General features: G+C 56.3%; 4 protein-coding genes across 4 annotated transcripts; 1 reads left to right on the plus strand and 3 right to left on the minus strand.

The window, feature by feature from the left end:
- The first annotated feature begins 980 nt into the window (after window positions 1–980).
- Window positions 981–2,292, plus strand: J3D65DRAFT_625570 (uncharacterized protein). The gene has a single exon (XM_066800352.1). The coding sequence runs from the start codon at window positions 1,458–1,460 to the stop codon at window positions 2,178–2,180; it is 723 nt and encodes a 240-aa protein (XP_066655594.1). The 5' UTR covers window positions 981–1,457; the 3' UTR covers window positions 2,181–2,292.
- Window positions 2,293–2,622: 330 nt separating this feature from the next.
- J3D65DRAFT_381962 (uncharacterized protein) lies at window positions 2,623–3,966 on the minus strand. Its single transcript, XM_066795778.1, has 2 exons — window positions 2,745–3,966; window positions 2,623–2,662 (listed from the first exon to the last, which is right to left on the minus strand). The coding sequence occupies exon 1, from the start codon at window positions 3,791–3,793 to the stop codon at window positions 2,786–2,788; it is 1,008 nt and encodes a 335-aa protein (XP_066655595.1). The 5' UTR covers window positions 3,794–3,966; the 3' UTR covers window positions 2,623–2,662; window positions 2,745–2,785.
- Window positions 3,967–4,917: 951 nt separating this feature from the next.
- J3D65DRAFT_668097 (C2H2 finger domain-containing protein) lies at window positions 4,918–6,418 on the minus strand (the record flags this gene model as incomplete). Its single annotated transcript, XM_066803084.1, has 3 exons — window positions 4,918–5,751; window positions 5,805–6,202; window positions 6,253–6,418. 3 exons carry the CDS (start codon window positions 6,416–6,418, stop codon window positions 4,918–4,920), a joined length of 1,398 nt encoding a protein of 465 aa, XP_066655596.1.
- Window positions 6,419–7,187: 769 nt separating this feature from the next.
- Window positions 7,188–11,996, minus strand: J3D65DRAFT_382078 (uncharacterized protein). The gene is made up of 4 exons (XM_066795779.1): window positions 11,594–11,996; window positions 9,179–11,548; window positions 8,991–9,131; window positions 7,188–8,944 (listed from the first exon to the last, which is right to left on the minus strand). The coding sequence occupies exons 1-4, from the start codon at window positions 11,898–11,900 to the stop codon at window positions 7,458–7,460; spliced, it is 4,305 nt and encodes a 1,434-aa protein (XP_066655597.1). The 5' UTR covers window positions 11,901–11,996; the 3' UTR covers window positions 7,188–7,457.
- Between the last annotated feature and the right edge of the window lie 3,707 nt (window positions 11,997–15,703).

The raw sequence follows: 15,703 nt of genomic DNA on the forward strand, positions 1-15,703 counted from the left end.
CGAGTCGCCGGCCTCTGGCCTGTCGGCCGTTACCTGCTTCTGTTCACCGTACCCCCGTCCACGTGACCCTCTCTTTCACCGGTACCCGACCCGTACCAAACCTCGTCGATGATCATGGACGACGCTCTTTTGCACACGCACTCGCCCGACGAGTACAGCCACCACAGTAGCCCGTTCCGAGCTGGGTCCTCCCCCAAGACGTCCTCGCAGTCGTCGAGCTGGCTGCACCCCTTCCGCCGCAACAGCGGCTCCTCGACCTCCAGCCTGCGCGGCAAAAAGGACGAGGTCGTCGTCTTCATACGCTCCACCGACGAAGTCTGCCTCAAGGACCGCGCCGAGGTCCAGGTCCAAGGTCAGCCCTCCCACCTTCCCTGACTTCCGTTCTTCTCCCCCTCGTTCATATGACTCGTGCTAATACATCCGCGCAGCAGAAAAGACGCCTCCCCTCAGCACAGTCGACCTCCCGCGGTATCCCTGGGCTGGCGAAAAAGAAGTCTACGTGCCGACGGCTTTTGGCGCCCAGAAGCACGACGCCGGCTCCAAGCGCTGTTCCTGTTGCGAGTGGGCTGCCACCATCGAGCTCGACAGCATCAGTCCGGGCTTTCGCTTCCGCCGCGTCGCCGGCAACGTGAGGAAATTGTTTGTCTTTGACAAGCCGATTGAGAGCTAGATTTTTCTCTTTTGCCCCGCCGGCCAGCGGCTTGGTTGTATGTCTCGGATTGGTCGTGTACGATATTCTTGCTGGGTGTGTCGAGCGACAAGAGTGTGGGTTGGCTGGAGTGGAAGGAACAAAAGGCTGAGGTGTTTTCGACAGATGGAGCAAGTGTGAGCTGTGGAAAGCTCAAGGCCAGACGGGGCAACAAAAGAGCCAGGCACAGGTAATGCAAGAAGCAGTCTGTCTGTCCCTCAACATCGAGCAGACGGAAGCATGCAGAAGGACTGTCATTGTTGTTAGTATGCGTGGAAGAATGCGAAGCAGTATGCCTACCTCACGAGCACCGGAAGCAGGAAGAACCTCCAGATGCGTAAACACTGACCTTCACGCCGAGAGTCAGTTGCGGCGTCGAGCAAAAGAGCCACAGTCAAAATACCTTTTCCCTTCCAATACCATCCATCCTCTTCGTCCACCACCATCCTCTACGCCTCTGCCCATCAATCTACCAACTCATCCATCAAGCCAGCCAGCTCCAGCGCCTTCCACGGCCAACCAGAATCACCTCCACCACTCGCGCCAATCAGACCAACCATGACCTCCTTCCCCATCCCCAAATGCTGCGCCAACGGAGGCGTACCACCGTCCGACATCTGCATACCGCTCGACCTTCGCGCCCACTCGGTCGTGATACCGGCACCGCCGCCGCGCTCTCCGCTGCTGTCCTCCTCCGCCTTGCACGACAGCGTCAACTTTGACGAATGGGTTGATCTGCAGAGTTTGGTTGAGGAGGAGGGGGAGGAGGATGGAGACAGCAACGTGGACATGGATATGGACATTGCCACCCCGTCTACCGCTGACGAGAGAAACAATGCCGACAGTGGTCAACGCGACGATGGCGAAGACGGCGGCGCGCCCAGCACGCCCCCCGACACCACCACAGCAGCGGACACGAACGTCAACACCACTCCCACACCCGCACAAGCCTCGCCGATCTCCCCATCTCCCTCGCCATCAGCAACCGCCTGGCACACACACCACCCCATCCTCGAGCTCGAAAACCTCGACCTCCTCGGCGTCCGCCAGCGCCAGCGCCAGGACCGCGTCCGCTTCGACATCGACCACTACGACCGCCTGGCGCGGGACGACGCGGAGAGGCCGACACACGTCGATCCGAAGGCCGTACTGTGGGCGTACAAGCCGCCGACGCCGTACGTGGCGGGCCAGGGCGGTGTTGATGCTTTGGTGGAGAGGGAGAGGCAGAGGGCGAAGAGGCGCAGTCTATTGTCGTCGTTGGCGGCGGCGCCGATGCTGGGAGGTCCTGGCGTGCAGGATGTGTTCGTGGGTCGTGGTGGTATGCGTGGTGGTATGCGTGTGGAAGACGACATGGAAGACGACGCGGAACATCTGCGCAGCGAAGAGCAGCAGCAAGAATGGGTGGAAAGCGAGAGAGAAAGGGAAAGGCGGCAAAGACATCTGCACACGATTCAAGCGCGGACGAACGAGACGGCGTTTCAAGAGAGGCTGAAGCAGCAGCAGCAGCAGCAGGCTCATCAACAAAAGCAACAAGAACAACGAGAGAACCAACAGAGAATGGACGAGCAGCGCCAACAGCAGCAAATGCAGACGCCGCCACGCCAGCAGCAGGGCGCATTCCTGCACCGCCGACAGCGGTCAGATCAGTCGTGGGCAACGCCGCAGCAGACGACGCCGCACCACCACCACCACCACCACCACCGCCGACAGCGATCAGACCAGTCGTGGGCAACGCCGCAACAGCACGCAACCCCGCAGATGGTGAACAACCAGCAGTGCACGCCACACCGCCATCGCCGGCAGCGGTCAGACCAGTCGTGGGCGACGCCGCGGCAGCGGCTGAGTCTGAATGACGAGGATGACGATGAAATCGACAAGAAGGCCGGCGAGGAGACGATGCGGCGGCAGAAGGCGATGCGGCCGGTGCTGGTGTATGAGCGCTCGACGTCGAGGTGCGCGTGGCGGCCGAGGAGTCTTGTCGTTGGTCAGTAGAGTGGTCTTTTCAGCCGCGTCCCATCCCACCCCCTCCCATCATCCCATTATTCCAAACACTTACCGTCGTCCAAACCCCAACCAGCCGACCAGAGAGCCAGCCAGCTAACACACGCACCCCTCGCAGACAGCGCCCCCAAAGCCATGCACGCAATCCCCATCCCCTTGCCCACCACCTCCTCCTCCTCGCACTCCACCTCCATCTCCGCAACCCTGACCCCTCTCTTCACGCCCACTCCACACATCCCCACCATCCTCCTGTACATCCCGCTCAGCCCGACGCACGCACACACCTACGACAGCACGGGCGGCTTCAAGAGCTGCGCGCGCTGCACGACCGCCGGTCTGCGCGAGTTGCGCCGCGTCGCTGCGTTGGTGCGGGGCGAGCTCGTGCCGGAGGATTTGGGGTGGGTGTGTTGGCATGGGGCGGGCGAGGCGGTTCTGAGGGAGGTGTGGTGTTTGGAGCCGCCGGTGGTTGGCGAGTTGGGTGAAGGTGAGGGTGAGGGTGAGAGAGCTGAAGGCCATGCTAAGGGCCAGGTGTGAAGGGTGCGTGTCGAGTATGACTAGAGAGAGGAAGACGCGGTGAGAGGAGAGGAGAGGAGAGAAGAGAAGAGAGAAGAACAGAGTCGAAAAGAGAGCGAGAGCGAAAGTGACGACATGCTCTCTCACGGTACAACAATAACGGAATGAAAGCCGCAGCAGACGGACAACGGCAAAACAGAAACCCATTTGGCCAGGGACGAAAAAGGGAAAGGGAAAGGGGCGGCGACGAAAAACCGGAACGGCAGCGAGCGAGCAGCCAGCCATGTGTTTTGGCCGGAAAAAAGCCAGTGCAATGTTGGCAGCGAAGAAGGAGAAAAGGGGGGCCAGGGCAAAACAGGCTAGGGCAGGGTGCGACAGAGACGTCGACGTCTTGAAAAGGCAGATAAGAAAAGGACTAAAAGAACTGGGAGATTGAACAACTTGAGCCGCGAGAGTTTGAGAGTGCTCTACCTTCTGCATTACCTGATCATCTGGCTTTGTCGACCACCACCCGCCGCCGCAACGGTCCGGTCTGATCTGATGTTGTCCAGTCTCGTCTCGTCTCGTCCCATGTAGCATGCGTGCATGCATGCATGCATGGGGGGGTGGGTCAAAATCGAAGAAGCGGACGTATCGAGAGAAGAGATAGGCAAATGCAAGGGACGCAGAAAGACTCTTGGGAGAAGAGAGATATAAGCCGGACGTAGCGTAGCGAAGCGGGCCTGCTTCGACCACACTCCAACCCCTATTGCCATCATCGCGTATACAACAGCGGCCGGCGGGCTCGCGACATCATCGGCGGGACGGCCCACAGCACGGCCGCGTGGAGCCCGCCACGGCAGTGCCAGAAAGACAACCATACCCAGGACGGCCTGCCTACCTTCCTACCTGCCCGCGTCTACCATCAAGCGATAGGTAGTAGCATCACTTACATTGGATCACAAAAGCCTGTTGACAAAGCACGACGACGATTCAATCAAAAATTGAGATTCCCCAAAAAGAAGAACGCAGCCCACCCGCCAACGCCCAGAAACAAAAAAGACTCCCAAAGAAGGGAAGCAGCGATGGAGACTATGGAAGAAGAAGAAAAAAAGACCAACCGTTTGATAGGACTTACATGCTGGGGAGTGATTGAGTGAGTGATTGGGGTGGAAGAGGAGGAAGAAGAGAGAAGAAGAGAAGGAAAGGAAAAAAGTGGGAGTAAGGACAGCCACCTTTTTTTGGTTGAGATAGTATGCCATGCCGCACGAGCGCCAGTAGTAGAAGTAGTGCGCGGCTTTTCTTACGGTCTCCTCAACGCCACAATCATCATCAGTCTTCCTGCCCGACACGAAGCTGCCAGGAAACGTGACTAACCGACTGGATGATATCCCCGTCCTTTTTTTCATAAACAATTCAGGCCCGCTTTGTCGTTGCCGTAGTGCTGCGGTGCTGCTTGCTCCATGGATGCCGTGCAACTGGTCGAATAAGATAGTCCTCGGCCGTATGTTAGAACAGCGTATTGAGTCTCATCAGTACCAGCAAACTTAGCTGTTCTCAGCTGCTCCTTGTCCTTGTTCTGGACCATAGTTCATGTTTCGCAATACGCAGGGATTTTGCGGCGTCGAGAGAATGCATCCGGTCCACATCGATTTTTTTCGTAAGACGTAGCCCGGGAGCATATGCAAAGAGCTCGTGGGCCTCAGGTGGCTACCCAGCCCGGAACGTGATGATACCTATCCCGTTGAATCCACGACGTCATCTTGCCCAACCACAACGCCAGTCACAGGGGGCTCGAGCGTGCCAATCACTGTCTCACCCTCTCTGCGAGCTTCGGGATTGAATGCGTACCTGGGCAGCCGGGCCATCTTCTCTTCCGGACTGAAATCGTTGTCAGAGTACACCAACTTGGTCGGCACCTTGTCCTTTTTCTTTTTGCCCGTCTCGGGCTCCTTCTTCTCCGCTTCATTGGCTGCTGGAGTGGCGCTCTCTGCTTGCCTACCTGCGCTCGAAATGAGCTCGTCCACAGATGCCTCGAGCCCGGGAATAGAAGATGCAGGTTGGCCATTCTGAGATGGACGCGCGCCCGGAGCGGCGGGGACGTGGCCCTGATGCATCTGCTGCATTTGGAACTGATTGACTTGCGGTGCTCCAAAGCTTGGACGCTGCGGGAGGCTGGGAGCTGCAGGCAAGCTGCCCTGTCGTGCCGGCTGCGGAGGGTTGGTTGGAGGCGTGCGGTTTGGCGGATGGTGAGCACCATAGGGAAAGTTTGCGGGCGGCGATCCCGAGCCTTGGGCGCGAGGAGGACCGGCCTGGAATGGTGCCTGGTAAGGCTGGCCGGATGCTTGCGGGAATTGCTGTCCTGGAAAGGGGGAAGCGCCAGGAGTTGGAAAGGTTGGAGTGCCATATCCAGGCTGGGGAGGAAAGCCCGAAAGTGGCTGTTGAGGATACTGGTTGTGCGGCGGGAAGCCTGGCTGCGCGTATGGCTGCGCATATGCTGGTTGTCCCGGACTGCCCTGCTGTGCCGAGTAAGGCATCTGCGGTTGCGGGTACGTTGGCGAACCTGCCTGCTGCTCATCACTGTCAATTGCCATCTGAAAAAAGGTCGCCTGGGTTGACTTACGAAAGTTGCCGGGCTTTGGACTGGCGCCGGACTCTGACCACCATGCGCACCAGTAATGGGCGTCACATCGCCGCTGCTCCCTCCAGCTTCCGCTGCCTTCTTGGCCTTGTGCGCGGCCAGCCGTGCCTTCAAGTCCATCTTCGACTCGAGTTTGGGTTTCTTTGGAGGTCCAGAGCCGGGAGTGCCGCTGCCCGGAGGAGGGTTGCCAGTGGCGGCGTGGTGTTCTGCTTGCTGTTCGTAGTACTGCTGCACGACGCGTTGGTTGTGCGACTGAACCACTTCCTCGGGGACGCCTTCCATTCCAAAAATCTCATATTCCAGACCTGCGCGGCTCGGGATGGCATTCTCGACTTGGGTGAGGGATTCCTTGTGGACCTGTGTCATGTGGACATTCAAACCTGGGCTGTTATCAGTCGTGAGGTCAAGCTGTTGAGCTGGACGTACTCACCACCTGCAGTATTCAGCCGCCTGCCACATCTGTCGCACTTGAAGTGCTTTGCCTTTTGGTGATTGATGAGAATCTTCAGATCATCAAAGTCGCGCTCACAATAGTAGCACCAAGGACGCGAGAGAATCTCCTCGACGTCTGGGTGGTGCCTCTTCTTCTTGCCCATGTTGACGATTGATAAGTGATTTGGGGTGAGGAGTTTGACGGCGCAAAGGTCGAGCGGGTGAGGCCGGTGATGGCGATGGACGCAATGGGTGGGACGGTCAAGGGAGAAGGTCTGGAGTGGTTAGGTCAGGCTCGCGGCGATGTCAAGGCGCGATGAGAAACGCCGGTGGTGACGACGGACCTGGGTTAGTCATGACGCTAGCGTCGCTCGGATCGGAAAAACCCCACTGCAACCGGATTTTCAACTCACGACGGACCAACTCGACTCCATGCCATCCGACAACCACTCTCAGCAGGGCGTGCTATGGAAATGCGCCAATGACGAGTGGCGTTGACCTTCAATTGTGAAAGTTGGCTTCTATCAAGCACCCACATGTAGAATATCTCACGCAACAGTATACCGGCTACTTGCTCCACTCGGAGACCCCATTCAAGTCCCTTACGGGAGCAGCCTGTCTTCGTTGCGTCTTGTAGCGAGGCAGCGCTGTGGGCTGGAAACATACAGGTGCCTTGCCGACTTCTCTCGCGAGGAAGACGTAGGGCGCCCAAAAGTTGCAAAAGCAATCCAAAGGACCTTCATAGTTCTCACTTCTTGCTCTGCTTTCAAGAGAAATTTCACAGCAAGTGGGACTCCTTGCGTACCTACATGACCAATGGAAAGTGCTTCTTCTCTAACTCCCAAAAGAAGATGGGATGGAATGTTGGTGAAATACGAAGGAATCCATTACTCGAGCCTCATCGGCCTCCAACTCACCTAGGTATAGTAGAAAGTTAAGAGCGCGACAAGAGGAGACATTTTTACAAGGAGACAATGAAAGTGAGAAAAGGACAGGTAAAAATACGCCAGGCCACCGTGGAAGCCTCTCAGTGCTAGCAAGACGGACACAAAGGAAGGGAGCCGAGAGTTCCGTCTGTCTCCATATCAACACAACCGCCCATCCACCCAACACGGGTAGGATATTTTATTCATGCGCAAACTCCAATCCCGCCACTCAATTCCCAAAACCAGAGTACGCCTTTCGCATTCAAGTCGTACGATTTTAGTGCCCACTAGGCGTGACGCTCCTGTCCCTTCGGCTTCCCATGGCCAACACACCTCGCCTCACGCTCTTGGGGCTGACCGACTTTGCCCCGCCTGCCCCGTCTGCCTGCATGCTTACTTGATCTGCAGGGACGAAACTTGTCCTCAAGAGGACGGAGCCAGGCCCAGCCTTGATCATCTTCTCGCCACCCTGTCCCTGGTCGTCGAGGAAGAAAAGCGCCTCGCCAAGCTCGGCATCAGCGCTCCATGTCGAGTGGTCGCGCACCGTCAGCTTGAACTGCGTATCCGCCGCGCATTGGGTGCGTAGAGTTTCGCGGTTCGGGTCGAAGTCGACAGCGCCGTTGGGAGACTTGTGGTCCTTGGTCTTGTGCACTTCCTTCATGTTGCCCTTGCTATCGGCCTTGGAAATGTGTACGCGCACGTTGGCCGACGCGGGAAAGTCCATGGCTGTGAGAATCGAGATGGTGGCAATGCCGAGCTCGCCGGCGCCAGGCGTGACACTTACTCCCGAGAGGGACGGTGCGTGCACAGATTTATGGCGAGAGTGTGGAGTGCCAGGGGTGTCCCGTTCATGGCCGTCGACATTGATCTGGGGCGGAGTGCTGGGGGGATGCTCACCATTCGCGACGGCAGCAGGTACCTCTTCATCGTCCGAGTCTGGAGAACCCTGAGACTTGCGGCGGCGAGCAAAGTTGAAAGCCTTGCCCACCCCACCGCCGACAAAGGTAGCACCCTTGATGACATTGCCGCCAACGAATGCCGCGCCCTTTCCAACGCCCTTGACGGGTGCTCCAATGACCTTTCCTGGCGTGGCAAAGGTTCCACTAAACGTCGATGAGCCCTGGCGAGAGCGCAAGACATAATCAGGCTTGAACAACATCTTAAGTCGAATCGCTCCGCTCTTGCCGTTCAGCTTGAGTGTTACTTCGGATTGCTTGAACGGCTCGAGTTGCGTCAGGTCAATGGGAGCAGAACCTAAGAGGTCGGCCTTGTCACCAAAGTCCCAGTCGTATACAACGACTTCGAACTTCGCAGCAGTCCTGCTTCTCACTTGCACCTCGAAAAACTCATTCCAGGCCGGGTGCAACGTCTTCTTCTGCTTGTTCGTCTTGTAAACATCCTTGTCGTTGAGAACAAACTTGCAGTAAGGATCAGAGTAACCGTTCCTATCGGCGGCTGGAAGATCAGCAGCGTCGAGGACGTCGACGCGGAGGTTGCCGCTGTTGTTGAAGGACTCGGAGGGGTCCAGCTCCATCTTGAGAGGCATGTACTTGAGAGAGACGGTGACCTTGCTCTCATGGCCTTCCTTGTCTCGAAGAGTGAGCTGGGTTGGGGTGTAGAGGCAGCGCTTGAGCACGTCCAATGTTGCGCCTTGAAGCTTTCCAAGGATATGGTCCTCTTCACCTTCACCCTTCTTGTCGGCGTGTTCCATGAGACGGAGAGTGATTCGTGAAAAGTCGAGTTCACGCACCATTGCCTCACCGACTACAAGAGATTAGCGAATGAAGAGTCGAATGTTGGTGTCACTTACTGTCGTTGAAAGTCATTTGCTTTGATCGAATCTTGGTAGACGTGTAGCTTGGGAAAACATTGTCGTCCATGAGAACCTCGAGGTAGCAGTCCGTCTTTGTCAATTCACCTTCAAGGATCTTGAAAACCAGAAGACCTGACTCTGCGCATTGTTAGAAATGATGTTGATCATGGGACTGCAGAACGCACCGTATTCTTGGAGGTTGTCCGGGGTGAGAACAAGCTTTTCCACCTTAGGTCTGAGGTCGATAGAGTCCTTCTTGAGCAGAGCCGTCTCCGTTTGCTCCTTCTCGCCTTCCGCCAGCTTCTTGGCAAGATCAGTGGTACTACCATTCGTTGACTCGGCTCGAAGTGGCGTGTCAGGGAGGGATGATGCGTTGCTGGGCTTGGCAGAGTGACCTCTCCGAGTGTCCATGCTGCTCCGGCTGTCGCTCTCCTCTTCTTCGGGATCAGCGACAGGGTAGAATGGATAAAACGAGGCCGAATAGTTCATGACACCCCTCGAGCTAGCCGTGGGACCAGTCTTGAGCCCAGCAGACTTGATCGTCTTGTCTTCGTGAACAGCATATTCCCCATTTTCTTCCTTGTGCAAGAAATTCTTGACGGCCAGTTCCATGTGACCAAGAGGCCGGTCCTTGCCGATGCCTTCCTCGTCCATACACTCAAGCACGATGACCTGGCGGTCAGAGTGAACAGGCACGTAAAGGACTTCATCAAAGTCGGGGTTGAGGTTGTTTTGGAAAGTGACGGTGCGCGTGATTTGAATACCGGAGAGCAAGGCGCGGATGTATGGGTCGGATTTGCCCATGGTCTCAACATTGCGAAGGTCCCGTGCGTTTTTGACATGCAGACGCATGACACCAACAGGCTTAAGGTAACCGGCCGAGTCGCCGAGAGAGCCCTTGAGGTCGACGGGTTTCCACTGAAGGGTCATCTTGGCACGTCCACTCTTTGCGCCAGCCAACGAGAACCAGTCCTTGCCTTCCTCCATCATGCGCATCATGTCTTCCAGCTTGATTTGGTATTTGCCGAGAATCGGGTCAGCAGCCAGGTCGCGGTCGTCCTTGATTACGAGTCCCAGTTTGGCCTTTTTCCTGTCCATGATGAGCATTTCCTTGCTTGCGTCGGGCCAGATTGGGTTGTTTGTGCGCTTCAATTTCTTGGAAATATGGATCTCTTTGCCATTCAATAGCAGGACCGCATAAGGGTTGAGCTGACCAATCATGCTCTTGCTGCCGTCAAGCTCCTTGGCTTGTTCAACCGTAAACTTGGCAATGCCAGTGAGGGACTCTGGTGGGGGCAGCTCGGTACCATCCTCAGTCTTCATGGCCTCGAGCACAGGGAAGAACCGGATAGTAGCGTGGATAATACCACGGGGTTTGCCGTTGGCCATGACTTCCAGGACTTCGTTTTCATGCTCGTGAATCTCCTCGAGCTTATCGAGTGACCAGGAAGCAAGGCCAAGGTCCTTGTCCTTGCGGTATTCGTTGTAATCGTACACGTGAAAAGTCAACTGATCAGTGAGGGAAGTGACAATAATGTTGTGCGTTTCGTTCCACTTGGGGTTGGCGTTCTCAAAAATGGTCTTGGTGCGTCCGAGCTCGTCGCGGTCGTTGACAGAGTAAGTGACGTATGGGTCAACGATTCCAGAAAACTTGTCGGGATTCTTCAAGCCTTGAGCTCCGTGGAATTGGACCTGTACGACACCAATGGCCTGGTCCACTGGATTTCCAGCCAGCATCTTGGCGATTTCAATCGGGAAGACATTCGGCGCATACATCATTGGTCCCAGGTTGGCGTGAATCTGGTCTTGGATGAACGACTCGAGACCGGGAACAAAGTTGATGTCGAATCCAAAAGTGTCGCCACCAAGAGGCTTGCAGACATAGTCAATATGCGGCTTGTCCAAGAAGCAGAATTCGACCTTTTCAATGTGAGGGAACGGAAGCTGAAGCTTGACCTTGAGCTGCATGATGCCTGAAAAAGCCATGTCTTCGACAATCACGTCGAGACCTTTGCTGACCATGCCCTTTCCAAGGCGGACTTCGAGGACGACCTTGGGATTTTGCTTGTTCTTGATTTGGCGTGCCGTCAGGTCCGAAACGTCGTTTGGTGTGAAGCTAAACTTCCAATCCATCAAAACTATGTCATCCTGTGCCTTGGGATACGTCTTGACGTGCTCCATGCGCGGAGGCTTTGTTCCCAGGACAAAGAGCTTCATTCTCAAGCTGTCGAGGAAAGCCGGGCACGAGGTAGAGAGGACCTGGTCGACAGAGTTGACAATGGTCTCGCAAAGTACCGGTGCGTAAATAGGCCAGAATTTGACCAGGAAACTGTTGATCCACTCCAGGCTCTCAGTGTCCGTCTCCAAGCGCTGGCGAGACATTTCGCGGTTGATATCGTCCTTGAAGTTGCGACGCACTCGCCGTATGGAAGTGCGGTAATATGTGGCGCAAAAGGCCATGATGATAAAAATCCAGCCCAGTCCACCGCCTAGCAGCGTTGTAATGTACGTCATGAGGGACGTGAAAACGATGATGCCGGCATTGTGGTACCAATCTGAAGAAAGTCAGCTTGATCTTCCTGATGGAACATGCCACATGCACATGCCTCCATAGAATTTCTCGTCCAGCTTGCCCTCTATCCACGTCTGATGATCGAGCAATGAGCCCTCGTCCTCGACATCTCCGCCGGGCATGCCGAATCGGGGTGCCCAGCCAACCCTTTCCCAACGCTTTTCGTCATCTTCTTCCGGTGCGTGCCCGTTTGCTTCGGCTTTGTCGGTGGTGGGCGTGGGAGGTTCTGCGGCAACAGCCTTGTCGGTGGATGGAAGGTTGTAATCCGGACCTGTGCCGTCGTCCTGTATTTGGATCAGCGGGACGGTGGTTTTGTGGCGAAAAAGGTGACGCATGGCGTTTGGGGATCCATCGACTTACCGCGTCTGAGACCAGGGCGGTGGCTTTTGGTTTATGTTCGTGGTGAAAGTCGGAAGGGACATGCTGGCAATAGAAACGCGTCAGTGCTCTGAGCAATGCAACGACCAGGCGCCAATTTCAGCGCGAGAGGGCCATGGACGTGGACGAGGAAGCTGTCTCCGAGCTTGCTATGCGCGGGCGTGGAGGGCCGAGGTGGGGCAAAGGGCAGTCAAGCTCCAAAGCTGGAGTTGGTTCGCCTTTGCGTTGTACGAGGACAGAGCACTCACAGATCTGGCCTGGGCAGCCTTCTCTTCCGGGGAAGCATCAGGATCAAAGGCTAGAGCGGCGCCTCCGGCCTTCTTTGCTTCCTCAACGACTTTGTTTTCCGCATCTTCGGCCGAGACGAAAGAATTGGGGTCCTGGGCAGCTTCGACGGCCCCTTGCTGCTTGAGCTCGGCCTCGTCTCTCGAAGCCATGGCGCCCGCACAGAGGTCGGCGGCCTATGCGGGAGCTGATGTTGTGTGGTGGACGATGGGGGGAAGCGAAGGGCGATGGAAGGGCAGGATAGGATCAATGGCGGCGGGCGGAACGGGGTGGATGGGGGACGAGAGGAGCGAGCGATGTCAGTCGAGCTCTGGAAGCTCTGGAGCCGGGCGATCGGGAGGTGGTGGAGGTGGAGGGGAGAGTGAAGTGGCCAAGAGGCATGCAGCTTGCTTGTGCTTGGTCCGTTAGCGCCGGGCCCCCCGCAACACAACCTAACCAACGCGGCAGCCAAAACTCACATGTATCGCCTTGAGACAGCTCAGCTTCTACTGCCAGGGCCGCGCTGTCAAGTCTATCTTATACCTTCTAGCGCCCGTCGAGCAGCCAGCCGGTTTTCTGGCGGCTGCGCAACGACGCCGAGTCTGCTGTTCCTGAGCTAACACCAGACGAAGCCAGAGAATCCACGTCGCAACATGAGCGACCGACATGGATGACCGCAACGATGACGCTGATCGCTCAGGCCCCTGCGGATCAACAGAACCTGGCCAGCCTCACCCACACACACACGACATGGCCCTCTGCAGATGCCACGCAACGTCCTCCATCATCTCAACCCGCCTGTTGCGCGGCACCACGCTCCGTCGGCGCCAGACCGACAAGACGGCTGGCCTGCGCGGGCAATTTGTCGCCTTGTCCTGTGCCGCACTCCTGAGCCCGTCTCGCACAGCCACGGCTGCGGCAGGAGAATGGATAGCTGTGGGAGTTTCGAAGGGAGCTCCCGGTCGCTCACTCGACATATTTTGTCCAAAAACCCAACGAGCGACGACTAATTTTACCTGGTTGGAACCACTTGACGTCAGCTGCACTGGCCGTGTCACCCCTGGCGCCCCAATCAGACGGCCCCCCTCGGCTTACCCGTCGACTGTTCCTGGGTTTCGCAAGAAGCCACGCACCACCAAATCCACCCCGTTAGTCACCAACTAAACTCAAACACCATCCCAGCAGGTCCTCCACCTTCAAATCTTGGCCTCGAATCGAAGATGCCACCCACCTCGAATCCTCATTGGACAGACGACAGTTGCTCAGCTTCTCGCTGCCTGCTGTCCACAACCACATCCCTTTCCTGCACCACCACGCTCAATCCAGCTGCCAAGGTAAGCGAAATCACCAACCTCTCTCGCGAGCCCGTTCAACTGTCACTCACCCTTGGCAAACCACCCCTGAACCCCTTTTTACCATGCCCATCTCGCTATAGCTTTCCAGCCGACAGGGGGCGGCCAAGGGCAACAAACTCGCCACCATCTCCACCGCTCGCCTTGACCTGTCGACACTCTTCTCGGACCTTCGCCGTCCGAAGACAGCCGTCTTTACACAAATATCGGCGACTCGGCAACCCGAGTCTTGAATGGGATTGATGACAGCGCACGTCGGCCCCCTTCTTGGCTCGCCCATTTAAACTTTGTCTAGTCCACGCGTTTTCGCCAATCACGCTCTATGAGTGCCTGTCACATGGGGTAGCTAGACCCCAACTCATGGACATGCTATGCCATAGCAAGGTCATTCCCAGCTACACCAACCGCTTTGTTCAACCCAAGAGAAAAAAAATTTGGAGAGCAGCCGCTTTGTTTCAGAAACCGAACAATATCTACGGTACTCCGGATGCTGGGTATCTGTTGCAAACGGATATGGCTGACTGCACCATTATCGAGCGATGCTTGTTCTCATCATCCGCAAATCAACCAGAACTGTATCGACCGGCATGACTCCGACTTCTTATGCCAGTCCTAACATTGCACCCGGGCTGTCTCAACGAGAACTGACTTTGACCAGAGCCGCACTCTCTGGCATACATCGTCGCCTAGAGCCGCGTGTGACGCGCCAACTCAAAATACGCGAAATCGGAGATATCATGCTTATCCATTTCACACGAGCCAAGGCGTATCTTGAATGCCTACACTTGATGTGCAATAAACGCTGATAACGCCGCAGCAGCGGCTGTGCAGTAGAAGCCAATATGTTGACACTTCCGCTCTTCATGGCGCCCGGACGTTGGTCTGCCTGTGACAGTGCCTGTGACTTTGGCCACGACTGTGTTCCTGGCCCTCATGCAGCTCTTAAATCTATCAATTATTCAGGAGTTACTTCGATCCAGCGAGAGACAGTGCAAACGAAGTACTGTCTTTTCTTTTGGCCTTGTCATCCAGAACTCGACGGAGAGGGGAGGAGTTTGTACACGCTGACCACCAATACAGCGATGCGTTGCTCGCCGTCAAGGTGTGCTGCTGGATCTCAGTGCCATGATGAGACGCCGTGCATGTTTGTGTCGGCAAGATGATGCTGGCTACCTAAAGAAAGCAGTACCTAAGCCAAAGCAGTCAGCGCAGGTCGCGCGAAGGAGAGACAAGTCATATTGCAAGATAGAAGCATCCCCGCAGTGTACTCCTTTCACTCGCAGTATCTTCACCGTTAGGCGTCTGTTTGCGGACTTTCTCGCGTTGCAACGACGGCGTGTGGAGAGGTATTTGTGTCAAACTCTCCGGCTCGCCACCTAGGCAGCCAGGCAGTCGACGCCGGTCCCTTCACACGTTCATCTTTCCTGACACGAGCGCCTTTACTGTTGATGCTCACAAGATCTTCAGCTGCCAGAGCCCCCTCGACTTCTGGTACTCTGTCGCTTGGGCGAGACCGTCACTTGACCATCGCCTGCGCAGGGTGGTCGGTCCAGCTCTCGACTATAAAAACGCAGTGTCCTGCGTTTGCCTCAATCATCGTGGACTCGCTCTCCTTCTCTCTCTCTCCCGCAGAACAGAAAATCCGAGAAATGCTACTGGGAGAGAGCAATCAAAATCGACCGACTTCTGCGCTCGCTGGGCGACGCGATGGCTGCGTTCCACTCTGCGTGCCTTTCTCGCTGCTGACCTAGGAAAGCTGCTCTTTGGTTTCTATTTCGCGGACATGACTATCAACGCCATCATGCTGCAGTGATTCTGAGGGCCATATACCGCTGCTGTTGATGCCACTGCTGCTGGCGCGGCATGAGACTACGGGAACGGGCACGACGGGCGAAATAGCAAATTGCCAATGCAAAAGCCAACACAGCAGTCAACTTGATGCAAGTGCTCAGGCGAGCCCAGTAGATTTCTCCTTTGACTCGTCGCTTTCGCTTCGAGTCCACGGTTGGCGAACAGGAGACATGCAAGGTGCAGTGCAAGAGGCATCCTTTGTAGAGAAGAGAGAGCGCCAGCAAATCGAAGATGAGAAAGAGAGAGATATAGAAAGGCACATGCGCTGCCGGCCGGTCACCCGCCCTCCCGTC

The sequence above is a fragment of the Phyllosticta citribraziliensis genome (genome assembly GCF_038025025.1).
Source record: "Phyllosticta citribraziliensis strain CPC 17464 chromosome Unknown J3D65scaffold_6, whole genome shotgun sequence".
Taxonomy (NCBI): Eukaryota; Fungi; Ascomycota; class Dothideomycetes; order Botryosphaeriales; family Phyllostictaceae; genus Phyllosticta; species Phyllosticta citribraziliensis.

Bases quoted from the DNA above. Each gene is read 5' to 3' on its own strand.
- J3D65DRAFT_625570 (XM_066800352.1), top strand. From the start codon at position 1,458: ATGGAGACAGCAACGTGGACATGGATATGGACATTGCCACCCCGTCTA.
- J3D65DRAFT_382078 (XM_066795779.1), bottom strand. From the start codon at position 11,900: ATGCGTCACCTTTTTCGCCACAAAACCACCGTCCCGCTGATCCAAATA. The intron at 11,549-11,593 runs GCATGTGGCATG...GACTTTCTTCAG, and splicing joins GAAATTCTATGGAGGCATGT to ATTGGTACCACAATGCCGGC. The intron at 9,132-9,178 runs GTGCGTTCTGCA...AACAATGCGCAG, and splicing joins GGACAACCTCCAAGAATACG to AGTCAGGTCTTCTGGTTTTC.
- J3D65DRAFT_381962 (XM_066795778.1), bottom strand. From the start codon at position 3,793: ATGCATGCACGCATGCTACATGGGACGAGACGAGACGAGACTGGACAA.